This window comes from Heliangelus exortis, chromosome 19 (assembly GCF_036169615.1).
Source record: "Heliangelus exortis chromosome 19, bHelExo1.hap1, whole genome shotgun sequence".
Lineage (NCBI taxonomy): Eukaryota > Metazoa > Chordata > Aves > Apodiformes > Trochilidae > Heliangelus > Heliangelus exortis.
The window spans coordinates 11,618,094-11,631,759 of record NC_092440.1 but is presented as its reverse complement, the minus strand read 5'-3'; the positions used below and the strand labels follow the sequence as shown (position 1 = coordinate 11,631,759).

Sequence of the window (13,666 nt, the reverse complement as noted above, 5' to 3'; positions counted from 1 at the left end):
CTCTGCAATAAGCCCAAGAAAATGTGTACTGCCTGTCCTGTTCTAGCCTTCAGCTTTCCCACAAGAACCACCACAAGCAAAACAAGTCCATGTTTGCTATTCTGAGGCTTGACCAATTGGTCCAAATTCCACCCACTGTGGAGGTCCCAGCCTATCAGCTTGACACTCAGACACAGAGCTGAAAACCACGTGCTCCTGACAGCATCTCAAGAGACTGAAGATTGCTTGAGACAAAAATCCACAGCTCCCCCTGCCTGTCTTAGCCCTTCCCCATGGGAAGGATGGATTGTCATCCCCCCTGGTCCTGCTAGGAAGCACTGATGGTGGATGAGAGGCACACTCCCATACTTTCATCTGGACCAATGCTCTGGTCCACCTTGACAGCTGCTCCCAAACCCAGCACTGTACCTGGTGGTCTCAGAGAGCCCCAAGCACACCTGTGACAAACATCAGAATGCATCTGAAGGATGAACACCAGGACCCTGGAACTGCAGAGTGTGGGGATGCACACAGTGACTTTTCCAGGGTAACAGCGTGGATCAGAGACAGGGACAGATCTGCCATTCTGCACCCCACACCATCTCCCTCCCATCTCCTGCTCTACTGTGGCTGAATGCTCTGAAGAGGAGAGTTAATCAGAAGAGAATTAAACATCAGACCCAAGGTTTTGATGGGGCAGGAGCAGAGAGCTCAAGTCATCCCATTGCTGATGCACCTACACAGACCAGCACAAACTTCACCAAGTGATGCACCTTTTGCAGGTCAGCTTTACACACTCACAACCAAAATGCTTCCAATTCTCTCAGCAGTCCAGAGCATCCCATTAAGCAGTGTAGCCACACACCAGTGGATTCAGGGGTTCCTTGGACACCCTCAGGAAGCTGTATTTGTACTTAATATGTAAACCAACAAAAGCAAGAAGGTCTCTCCCTCCTGCTAGTCCCACTCAGAAATAAAAACCATTATCCCACCAATGCTTCTCACCTGGGGTGATGAAGGCATTCTTTACCAATAAGGACACTGTTTCAGGCTTCGGAGGAGGCACTATTTTTTGTGACTGTTTGGGCCTTGTCCCAGCACTGGCCAGAGGAACAGCTTTGGGGAGTGCAAATGTCAGTTGGGACTGCATCTGGGGCCGGGGCTGCCCCTGCAGGACAGTAGTCTGGAAAGCCAGGTTACAAGGCACTCCTGCACCTTGCTGCTGCGTCGCCAGGACGAGGCTCTGGCTCTGGCTGAAGGTGGTGGCGGGGGCGTTGTGGGTCAAGGTGGCAGAAGCTGTGTGGGTGATAACTGTAGATTCACAGAGGCCAATCTTCTGGGGTTCTGGGGCAGCAAACGCAGCTGGTGAAGAGCTTAAGCTGGAGTTCAGAGGCACTGCAGGCAACGGGGACTGGTGCTGTTGTGCTGCAGGTTGAAGCAGTGGCAGGGGTGTCTGAAACACCGGCATGAAAGTTTGTGGCCCGCTAAGAGACGAGTCAGGAGTGAAGTCTGCTGGCTGGATGAAAGATCCCCCACTTCTAATGCCAGAACACTGCTCAGTGCCAACATCAGGAATGACAGGAGCAGGTACTGAGGAAGCAATCAGTCCATCACTGATGTTCCCTGCTGGAAGCGTGCTGGGCAACGAACCCGAGGGCAGGACGGGAGACTGAGGGGAAAGAGAAACAGCAGAGATTCAGTCATGACCCCTGAAACTCTTGGCTGGACTCCTCAGAAGGACGTGGCTCATGCTCAGGAGTCTTCACAGCACAAAGGTGTCTGAGATGAGGCTGTCAGAAACACTGAGAAGCTCTTACCTGGGAAGAATGGCTGCTGCTGTCTGTTGTAGCTGAGCTGACAGCAGACACAGAAGGGAAATAACTACTGGAACGACTGGGTGTGAATAAATCTGAAACATGAAAAGTCACCTATTAATTTTCTACTTTTTATACTCAAGGCACAGCACTGCTAACCACTAAAATTCAAGGGAATATAAAGACTATTTATCAAATAATGAAACAACAAGATTTTTGCTTCATACAACTGCATGCTGACTGAGCAGTGTGTTGTCTCCCAGAGGAACTGACCTCCCTCAGGGGAGTCTTTAACTCTTTATGCAAGGTGAGGACAACACAAAACTCAGTCCACTGCTTAAGATTCACCTAAACACAGATAACCAAGAGCTGATTCTCAATGCAGCCCCACAAAATTCCCCTGATGGAGCCTGCATGGAGGCTCAGCAAACAGATGTAACTTTTGACTGCCACAAAGATCCACAACCATCACAGTTGTCAGTAGTAGTTTAATGTCATGTGTTCTCTTGCTAGTACCAGAAAATGTTCCAAGGAAAGCAAAGTGTTAAATAACTTCATCACTAAGAAGTGTAAAATGGGAGAAGTTCAGTGATTCTGTGAGTTCTCCTGCCCACATCTGATGTTTAATCTACTCAATCATCACTCAATGAATTAAGAACTAAATGCTGCTCTGTTCTAAGGCAAATTAACAGCCAGGTTCAAGCCCTGGAATAAACAATCCCAAAGTCACTCTCAAATCCAGGTAAGTAAGGGACTGGGGTCACAGTAACAAGGGAGACTACCCACATATGCATCTGCCTGAAATAATGAACAATGTAAACATCAATCAAACACCTTTCACTAAAAGATCCTTCCTTCAGTACCTCCAATATTAAGACTCTGTTAAAAACTAGCTCACAAATCACTGAAACTTTAAATAAATTAATTGACTTTATATACGATTCTTACCCTGAAAAGGCTCAAAAGTATCCATAAAATCAAAATTTGGCTGGAGAGGAATAAGCCCTGGTTGGATCATGTCAGCATTTCCTAAGTGTGCTGCAAAATTCAAGAGAAAAAATTGGATTAGCTTCACATTAGTCACACAGTAACAGCAGCAAAAATTCAGCATTTGGCTACACCCCCAACACACACTCTGCAGTCAGGCTTTGCCAGGGATGTTTACAGAAAAACTGCTGCTGAAATGAACTGAGCACCTGCTTTTCTTCAGAGCTACATCACAGTTCTGTAATCAAACCACTGAGGAACAAAACTTTCAGCTAATGAAATGGAAGAGGTGAAACTTGAAGGCTCTAAGGGATTGCCAAACTTGGATGGCTCCTGCTTCCAAAACTCCTGCCCTCCCCTTGCTGTACAATACACAAACTTGCTGGGAAGCACAACAGCTCATAGCACAGCGTTTTAAAATAAACCATCATCTGTTTCATTTTGCCTCCAGTACAGTTCATGTAAACCAGAGTTGCTCTGGATTTGCTCAGACAGCTCAGACATCAGTGCAGCAGGGATGATGCACAATGGACATCTCCTCTCCCTTAGACAGTCAGTGCCTTGACTTGTGAGAGCACTGGACAGAACGGGGTAGCTCTGGGGGTTGTTTTTACAGGAGAAGTGATTTGCACTTGTTCTGAGACACATCCAAAAAAATACAAAAGCAGACTCTTGGCAATACACACACACACACATATATGTTTGAAGTAAAACTGCCTTCACCACTGATAAAGCTAAATACTGCTCATTACTTACTCAGAGCAACACTAGAGGACAGTGCTAGAAGCAGCATGTAAGAAGCTAAGACAGAAATGAAATTTAGATGAATAACTGGGATTCCATAACCCACAAAGCATTAGAGAGCTCCAGTCTCTGATCTATTTTTATCTGGTTCAGTAAAGATCCAGACCAGAAAAGCAGCAAAGCAAGAAAGCACACTTCTCCCAAAAGTTCCCACTGCTAACAGCCAACAAATACCTATGTCCCTGGAATTTGGCCAGGAAACAAGCTGATGTGAAGACAGTGTGGAGAACAGTGTGTCAGTGAACTCAGACATAAGCATATCTGCATCCAAGAGGCTGTCTTCCTCCATAGGGACAGGGGTTTCTCTGCCATACCTTCTTTTTTGCCAGAGAACCACATCATCATCCTGCCAAAGGAAAGGAAGAAAAGTCAGGCAAGGAAGCAGTGCCAGCTAGGACTCAGTAACAAGATGAAACAATGTGCCAGCCCTCAAAGAGCCTGATCTTTCTGGGCACCCAATACTAATTATCATTTCTTCTATCACAGCAGTTTACATTCAACTCTTGCTCCATCCAATTTAAGCTACAAGTCTTACATTGCTGTCTACAGTGCAGAAACATTCAGGTGCCCAAACTTAATTAAGGCAGAAGCAAGATGCTTGTCTTTAGATTTTAATCAATGCAAGCTACTGCACGTTACAGCTTTGTTACTTATTGCAGATTCTACAAGCAGAAATACTGCCACTTATCAGCAGCATTACCTACCCTGACCAAACTTGAAAGATCTTCATCTTTATGTTTCTGTAACTGCAAAAGGAGAACAAAACAAATGTTAAAGTTGGAATAGGTCCTGTACATGCCAACAGAAGACCTGATTTTGGAAAACTTTTAAGATCCAATCATGCACTATTAGTCCCTGCACAATAATTTTTAGTGAAGTGGGACTAATCAGATGAGTGTGCTTGTGTTAGCTTATCATCTGTTCTAAGTATTCTTGCATGCTAGAAAATGTGACATCAGAACTTAAAAAGCAACAACAAACTGATGAAGTTCAAGTAACCTACATTCAGTGTATAAACCTACAGACCCTTTTTTTGAAGTATGTTCTCCACTTGTGGTATTCCCTGATGACTATTTCAATTCTTCTTTTCCAGTATTTCCCTTCTGTTGCAATGGCCTGAGAACACAAACACACCAGGAATGGCTTAATGTTCCATAAATTTCCAAGCAAATATTGTGCAAAAGAAAGCATGTTAATTCTGTTTGAGCTCATGTATCAGCAGCCCACACTGTCACAGAGTTCAGCTATCACAGAGCAAATCTGACAGTACTAACTTCATCTTCCCCAGATAAACAAACAAGAGATGATGTCTGCACTGTCAGCATCTTCCACAACCAGTAGTTAAGAAATGGTTAAAAAAAACCCCAACTCTACAATTAATTTACTAAAATAAAATGTATAAGGCATCCAGTAACCTGCTCTACAGAAAACAGGCAGAGAATTTCACTCTGTTGTATGAACACACACACACACACACACACACACACACACACACTCACAAAAGCTGCTAAGAAGGACACAAAGAATTAGGAATCTGATGTCTAGGTACTGAAACTCGTGTTTGCTCTTTTTTGAAGCTACCTTTATAGAGAAAAAGAAACTGCTTGTCTAGAAATCACACCTCATCAATTAAATAAAGGCACAGAAAACTCTCCCAGGGTCACTTAGATTCAATCCTGCAAACAGTCCTCACTCTGATTTCCCACTGACTTTAGCAATCTCCAACCAGAAGAGAGCAGTGGCTGTCAAAATCTTACCTGTTCACATTACACTTCTGTGGCTTATGTTTCCCTAAACTAGAACTTAGACATAAGTTATGCAGATAACAAGTGTCCTTCTGGCTGCACCTTCACCATCTCAATACAACAACCATACAAAAATGGCTTCAACAGCAAACCTGCTTGATATTAATGGTCCTTCTAATTAAAGACATCAGAGCAAAGAAATGCCACGCTCCTTTCACACTTAATGGACAAGAAAAATCTCGTTATCAGCTCTAGAGCTCATTAGTGTGTCCTTCAGGTTTTGCAGACCTCTGGCCGACGATGTTCATCGACATCAACAGAACCGTCCAGGGGGGTCACAAAGTGGCACACGGGGTTCTTGCGCTTCTCCAGGTCTGAAACAAGAATAAAAATCTGAGTGCTCAGCACCTGCAGGCTCTGCAGAGAGCCCTGACACTTCAGAGGCAAAATATAAAAGCCAGGATTCCTTCCGAGAGCCAAGAGTAAATGGGGAAGTCTCAGGCTGTGCTTGGACTGCTCAGGTCAGACTCTGCGTGGACATCTCCAGAAAGCACTGACCCAAAGGCACTGCCCTGGGAGCCTCTGAGACATCGAGGCCTCCAGCAGATGTTTGAACTTTTCATTAGAAAGCAATTTCAGTTTTCTCTTGCTTCTTATATTTATGTCTCTCAGGAAATAATTGGTAGCAAACAACACAACCCAACATGATACTTACACTGCATGTACCATGCCCTCCAGATGGCATTATTGAGACGGATTTTATCTCTCCACTGAAGTTTCAAGCCTTTAAAATTTTTCCATTTTGGTGAAACCAGCTTCCCACTGAAACAGAACAGACAACAATCATTCTGCTTTCAAGTTTTCTCTTCCCACTCCTTTTAAGACAATGAATGCCCCAAATCCTATCAGAAGAAAACAGTACAAGCCACACTTCACCAGTGACAACCTCCACAGCTGGACTGATCCAGGTGCCAGAGACAAATCCAGTTTTCATGAGTCCTTGACATTCTCATCTGCCTGCTAACAACTGTCACCACTGGTCTCACAAGTATCTTCAACAGGACTGAAACTCATTTCATCAACACTTTTCTCCCTGCCAGTATTCCACCTTCTCAAATGTCAGGCTATGAGCTTCCATCAACCAAGAAGGAAGTAAGGAAGAGAAAAGCAATTAGCTACTTGCATTCTTCTCCATAGCTGGGCTTGATGACACTGTACAACCACACTTTTTTATGCCAAATGAAGTCTAAGAAAGCTCTTCTGGATTTTTTGATTTTTTTTTTTTTCTTGTGTACTAATACACCCATAGACCACTTTTCAAAACACATCTCCCCAAACCCCACTTCTAAATTCTGAGACTATTCCAACTTATGGAAGGATCTCCAAAATAAGTATTTTATCTCACGTTTACCCAGCTGCTGTGGGTCATGGCAGACAGTGGTTCTGCATCTGTTTAATGTTCTCCCCATCTCTGCAAACTCTCATCACCTTCACAGTGCTCACTGCACAGTCAGCTCTGCCTCAAAATCATTGCACACCTTATCATCCCTCCTAAACCTGGATTAAAGCACATCTTTTTCTGTTTCTCACAAGTACATGAACAGTTCAGAGATAGGAGATTAACCTCATGATGCTTCATCAACGCTGACAAAATGCCCACATGCCTTTGACTAGGAAATCTGTCAACTTCATGTTCATCTCTTCATAGCTCTGCCAAAGCAATAAAACTCTGATCATCTTCACTTAGAGTAACAAAACCAAATGTTTTTCTAAACAAATAAACAAAAACGAACTGTAATTAATGCTTATGCATTCTGTGTATTATCAAAGAGCTAATTAAAACCGGAATGAAAACACAAATAGTTCAAAACATTTTCTACTACATTCTTACAAAATGCTAAAAAAAAACCAACCACCAAAAAAAGAGTTGTGCATCAAAAGAAGGAAGTTATTAAGAACCTATTCTTAAAATAATTATTATTTTTAGTTCCCCTGGGAGCAAAGCACAAGTCCAGCTTGAGGTCAGAAGTGAAACAGCTTCAGCCCCAGTGGAGAGGAATCAGCATGAAGCTGACAACAATATTCAGACACTTTTCCAAATTCCAAAGTCAATGGGAAGTTGATTACTTTGAACAACACTGAGTAAAAGCAGCTGCCCAGGTGAAACCCATCTTCAGGCTGTTAAGCAGCAAAACAACAACAAAAAAATCCCAACTGGAGAGACTGCTGCTGGACTGTCTGCTGCTCTTGCCAGCTCAGTATCTAAGCCCATGCCAACTCCTACAAGAAATGCAGAGTAACCTGTCAGCCAGAATCCCAGTGTACCTGCAAGCAGAAAACACCACTGCACAAATGGCCCTTGCTCCTTCCCCACTGGTTTGACAGCAGGGAGGAGGAGAACATCCCCAAGGGAGGCTTGGACCAAACACATGGTACCACTGGGACAGCTGCACCCATACCAGCCAGCAGCACGTCCTAGAGGATGCTGGTGCTGCCCAAAGAGAGGAGCACAGAGAGAAAACTGGTGCTTGGTTAATTCTGCAGGTTGTGGTGGTGCCAGAAGAGCAACCTGTGGTACCCAGGGTGAGCCAACAAGGATGGAGGAAGAGTGACTTGCAGCTCTTCATTGCTATCAGACCCAGATCAAACCAAAGTGGCTGAAACCATCTGGTGGCCAACCTGCAATCCATCCCAGCAGCTCAGTACAGGCTCCCACGTAGGAATCTCCACCTCCTGAGACCAAATGTCACTAGATCCCAGCAAACCAACTGAACAAGCTTCAGCTGGGAGAGATGGAATTCCCCTTGGACAAAGGGCCCCCAGCAAGCTTTGGAGGAGTCCCGAGTGTTTTCCAAAGAGAAGTTGCAGACAAGTGAGGCTGAAATTTCCACTCCCAGCAGCTTTCACCCATGAGGTGAAATTTGATTTTTAATTACTAATTAAATAAACAGAAATGCACGTAGGGAGAAGGTATGTACTCAAGCACATTACAAAACATGTTTCACACTGGCAATGTCCATTTTTAGGCAAAGCTTTGCATAGATTTCTTCTATGTTAACACTCAGAATAAAGCATTTCAGGCACACACAGCACCTATGGAGAGTGCTGCCCTTCTTGTCTCCACAGATTATTTTTTTTAGGGGCTGCCTTCCACAGGTGACTGGCAATGCACAGGATTTTAAGTGTATGGGCAACAAATATCACCTGGAAGAGCAGTTAATGAATGACCTTACAGGACACCTTGGTGATGCTTTTGACTCAGCAGGGACCATGCAATGGGTGAGCTTCTTCCTTCACAGGGATGAGGCAAGTGGGACACCATCCACAGCTGTTAGGATGACTTCCAATTTAAACCAGTATCTCTCCATAACACTGAAAAACTATCCAATCTATAAAGTCAGTAGAAGAACTCCTGCCAACATCAGTAGAAGCATGATCAAGCTCTGATATGACTCACAACAGAAGAATCCCCTGTTCTCCTCCCTTAAATCTGAGAATTTTAAGATGGACTTTGTTCATCAGAAAACCATGTGACACCACCACCCTCAGGATTTGAACAGAAAGACATTTATCTGTGTGCAAACCCAGAAGTTTGGGGGTTTTTTATTACTAACTAGCATTAAGAAACACCAGCATTTTAAGAAAACCTGATTTCTACAAAGATGACTTAAGAGACAGAGAAGGAGAGTTGTAAACATTAACATAAATTCCACCCAAACCAAGACTAAATCACAGAGGGCTGGTCAGCTTACATAACCTCCATTTAATGAGTGGTTTGAATAAACTAAATTAATTGATGAAAAACTATACAGTACAACAGAACCTACCTGCCTTTTTTTTTTTTTTTTTTTTTTTTTTTTTTACACAGCTCAAATGCTTTATTAAGTTTCTGATTCAATTTGCAGTTCCCCATTGTTTACCTATCTCAGGATCAGTCAGAACAGTGCCATAGCATTATGTTTCAAATCCTTTTCCAATAGAATATGGAAGACTTCACCATAAACACCAGTTTGAAAAATCCCTTTCCCTCACTCAGAAAAAAAAAAAAAAAATCAAGTTCATTCTCCACACCACAACATGTGAATGTTGCTGAGCAAGGAATTTCTTGCTATCAAACTATCCTATAGTTAACCAAATGCTGCACAAAAGAATAAATCTTTAAAACACCCCTTGAAGGAAAAAATGCATGAACTCTTGCTTAAAAATAAGGAAAGAGTGAGGCTGAATTATATGGCTATGAAGGGAGAGTGAGAGTGCTAGAAGTGGGACACATTTTCTGTGACACTGTACATGTAAACCTCTCATTCCACCCTCTTTCACTTGTTTTGATAAGCATGGACAAGGGAACTCTCTAGCCAGAGTTGGCTCCTAGCTCAGCAGCATTTTTTTTTTTTTATTTTTGCACTCAGAGAATACCTGGTCTGGATCTTCCCACTTCCTCTGTGTCTTCTTTCCCCCTGATTCCTCCCTGTACACGATCCTGAAATCTTTTGAGTAAGATTTTTCCTTTAATTTCAGGTGGTGGTAATGAGGCTCTTAATTTTAGTAATAGGAAAAAAAAATCTGATTTGATATTACAGTAGCTAAATAGATTAGCTTCTTCAGCAATACAGAAAAGGAACATTCTGGCTTCCCCCCAGCAGTTTTTTTTTTGAAGGCGTGGTGTTAGTTTGTTTTTTAATCTCCAATCTGTTTTGCTGGGGAGTTGGGCCTGTCAGCTCAGCTCTCCAAGAGCCAAAACTAACAATATTTTCCCAAACAAAGGTTCATTCAGAGAATCAGATTATATGCATTGTGTGCTGGAGCAAAGAGGCAGGCAAGTGAAACAAAAACATTTCTACACTGAGTCAGAGTGTGTAGGACCTGTGAGGAGGGCATGATTTAGCATCTTACTATTCACACCTACAAAGTCACACCAGCTCCAGCCCTGGGATACTGATCCCAGTCCCTTTTAAAAGCAAGCATTAGGGGAGCTCATTTTCTTGGTTATTTACTTCATCCTCCTCACCTGAAGCCCTCCTGCAGTAGCCAGCTCCAGGTTTATGGGGGGATGTTTCACTTCCTGCACTCCATAAACAACAACAGGGAGCTTTGTGCTGAAGCTGCATCAAAGATTTTAAAACACCAAAACCCTCCCCAGAGTTTGATTCATCTCCTTTTAAAAATGGAACTTCAGTCTTGAAGACAGAGGTACTAGAACTGACACATTTTTCCTCTATCATGAGTATTATGTGTTAAATAAAAGTGTTAAGGTGTTAAAAAAGTGTAAAGAAATGTTAAAACAAAACAAAACAAGCCAAAACAAAACCAACAAAGCTGTCCACTGGCAAATTGGAACTGCAACACCTGCCAAGGAACACCTTATCTAGACTGGTTTCACCCAGGAAGACTGAGGTAAGCACCTCCTGAAAAGGAGCAGGAAAATAAAAGCTCAGTCATATGCCAAAAACAAAGACTCCTGTCCCAAACATAAACCTTCATTTACTTGTTTTACAAATTGAGCATTATTTGAAGTGAAGCTTGGTAGTTTAACTTAATTTGCACACATGGAGGTTTGTAGGGTCTGGGCTCTTGCTCTGATAAGGCCATGTCCATGCCAAACAGACTCAGTGAGCACTGCCCTGGCTCACACCAGCAGCACAGGGCTTTGCCAGGACTCTGTCCCACAGCCTCTGCAGAGCTGGAAAACTCTCCTTTTGACAGTATTATCACATCTACACTGACAGCTTTTTGTGTCACCACCACACCAGCCAAGGAAAGGAGCCTCACAGTTTCATTTTATCCAAACATGATACGGCCAAGAGCTGCTACCTGAGGAGGAAGGCTTGCAGACAGCTGGGAAGGACCACTGGAGAAATGGTTTCAAGAAAAGCAGGTTTAATGCAAGGTATGAAAGGGTAAAAAGAGTGTGGAAATAGCACAGAGCTAAGGGGAACATAAAGAGCAGTACAAATATCAAGGAGACCTGGAGGCTCTGGTGTCCTCCAGCCAGTGTCTATTTAAAGACTCGGAATATTTAAGACAGTTTCTCATTTCCAGTCAGAAATCAAAAGATATTTCTAAAAATGTTCCTGCTATTCCAACACTGACTCACTTTACTACACAGCTGAAGCAGCAAGAAAGCAGAAAAAGCTTTGTAAATAATGTCAATAATATTGCAGTTAAATGGCTGAGAATGAGGCCTCACCATCAGCATCTGGGGCTGCCAACTCCTGACCAAAACCTCTTCTTCACCCCTGCTGTACTTAAACTTGTCCCTCTCCACAAATCACATCTTTTATAAGCATTAAAACTTTATAAAACATCACATACCTCAAAACTTTTAGAACTCAAGACCTTTTTTTCAAAGAACAACCAGATACCATCCTGAAAAAAGACCCCAACATCCAGAACTTACACAGTGCTTTGAGATCCAAGGTGAGAGGCAAGTACCACTACTTTCATTTGCCCAAATCTGAAATATCAAGCCTGAGAGCAGCTGCCCATGGCCACAAAGTGTGTCAGTGGCAAAGTGAGGACAGAATGCCACCTGATCATACCCCAGCCACATGCCCCATACTAGAAATACTAATAGCAAAAGTATGTTTTAGCCAGTATTAGATTTACATAATGCAATTTACACATTCCTCAGCATGAGAATAATTTATGAAGCATTTTAATATGCTCGATATGAAAATGGTATAAAACTAAGAATTAAACTGACCTGCACCCACATTATTTTTTTCATTGCTTTTTCTCAGCTTGTGTTCAGTCAATGGAAAAACAGAATTCTTTATCCTTCTCCTGTTTAACTAGAGAATAAAAGACGTTTTTATCTCTTCAGCAGAAGTTTCTTCTGTTTACAAATAGATGTTAAAATATTCACATTTTCTAAACTATTTCTGGGATCTGCTAGGAGCACAATACATCTTGTTTCACTTGGTTTTGAAGTGTTTCTTGTGCTCTCTCAGGCAGAGTGAGAAGTACCATTTTTAGAGCATCTCCAGTGTAAAGGGAAGTGATCCTACTCACTTGTTTCACAGCCTTTTGAAATTTTCCATTTCTTCCCACCACTTGAGTTCTGTCCCTGGCTTTTGCTCAACCTGCTCAGAATCTTCATTACAAACAGCTGTTAGCAAGGACCCTCCTCTACAGGGCTATGAACATGTCAGGATCCTTTGAATGCTAAGGCCTTAGCCTAAATTAATAAACTGATCAAGATGTGATGATCTGGGACCTGGCTTTGATCACCTAAATTATGGTTCAAAGACTTTCCAGGCACAGAGCTTCTGAAAAACCCAAACAGACGGTACCAGCACAGCAGATCAGCACCGGACAGCCAGGGACCCAGGGCTGTTTTCCGTGCTCAACAGGCAGAGAAACCTGAAACCAGCACTTCTGCCCCAGAGGATAGTGTAACACTCCCTGCCCAAGCCTATAAATATCCTGTGAGACTTCAGGGATCTTACTCTGGAAGCGACTTAAGTCTCTTCTTTAGAAAGAGGAGAGGCTCCCCCAGCTCTCCCCTGGTGAAACAAAGACCCGGGACTGCAGCTGTCCCTAGTTTGTTCAGTTTATACAAAAGGTGAACCAGAAACTACACAAAAGACAGAAGGAGGCTAAAGGCACCCCTGGGTTACTACTAAGGCTACTGACAAATCAAAAATAAAAAAAAAAAAAAAAAGAACCAACACAATCCCACAGAAAGATAATGTAGGGAGAAAAGTGCTTCCAGAAATTACAGAAAAGATTGCGGGGGAAAAAAAAAAGAGGTAAAGAAAAAATAAAATCACCTCTAAAAGGCCACGTGCCCCTCATAGGAAAAATCTCTGCTTAGAGCTTCGTTAGATCCATGTGCCAAGAAATGCTTTGATGATGCCTTCCCCAAAACCAGCCCTTCAGCTAAGGGGTGAACACCCCATCGGGCTGTGAACACACCTCAAAGCACAGCAGTGAAAGCCCTGGGATTCACCAAAGACCACAGGGTGAAGATTCAGGGAATGAGGGCTGGAAAAAAGAGACCTTCACCCCTGGGTCACCAGCTGACTGAGCAGCTCTGAAACTTGTCTGGAGCACTGCAGGAAAGGCTGTGCCAGTGACCCTGCCTTCATGAACTGGGACACGGGCAGGGGAACAGACTGGTGACACACAATCCTCATCAGGCTTTTCCCAGATGGCTCTGGTTGCCCATTTAGGATTGTGCAAGCCTAAGGAGATGCCTGGATCCCACACACAGACAGAGAGCTCAGCCCTGTCCTTAGGAAAGGGACTCCAGTCATGGTGAAGAGTTCATAATGATGGTGGTCATGGTCATTAGACTCAGCACAGGGAACTGATGAAAGTATCACAGAAGTTAAT

General features: G+C 43.1%; 1 protein-coding gene across 2 annotated transcripts in view; it reads right to left on the bottom strand.

The window, feature by feature from the left end:
• MLXIP (MLX interacting protein) overlaps nucleotides 1-13,666 on the bottom strand; it is a 42,339-nt gene that overhangs the window by 15,747 nt on the left and 12,926 nt on the right. For both annotated transcript variants that reach the window (XR_011729599.1, XM_071762705.1), the window contains exons 2-9: nucleotides 6,045-6,151; nucleotides 5,618-5,703; nucleotides 4,611-4,700; nucleotides 4,289-4,330; nucleotides 3,759-3,930; nucleotides 2,742-2,831; nucleotides 1,797-1,888; nucleotides 985-1,648 (exon numbers count right to left, since the gene is read on the bottom strand). Coding sequence is in view for 1 of the 2 variants with exons in the window: in XM_071762705.1 (XP_071618806.1) it covers nucleotides 985-1,648; nucleotides 1,797-1,888; nucleotides 2,742-2,831; nucleotides 3,759-3,930; nucleotides 4,289-4,330; nucleotides 4,611-4,700; nucleotides 5,618-5,703; nucleotides 6,045-6,151 (1,343 nt within the window). In the remaining variant the exon portion in view is untranslated. The remainder of the gene's footprint in view (nucleotides 1-984; nucleotides 1,649-1,796; nucleotides 1,889-2,741; nucleotides 2,832-3,758; nucleotides 3,931-4,288; nucleotides 4,331-4,610; nucleotides 4,701-5,617; nucleotides 5,704-6,044; nucleotides 6,152-13,666) is intronic.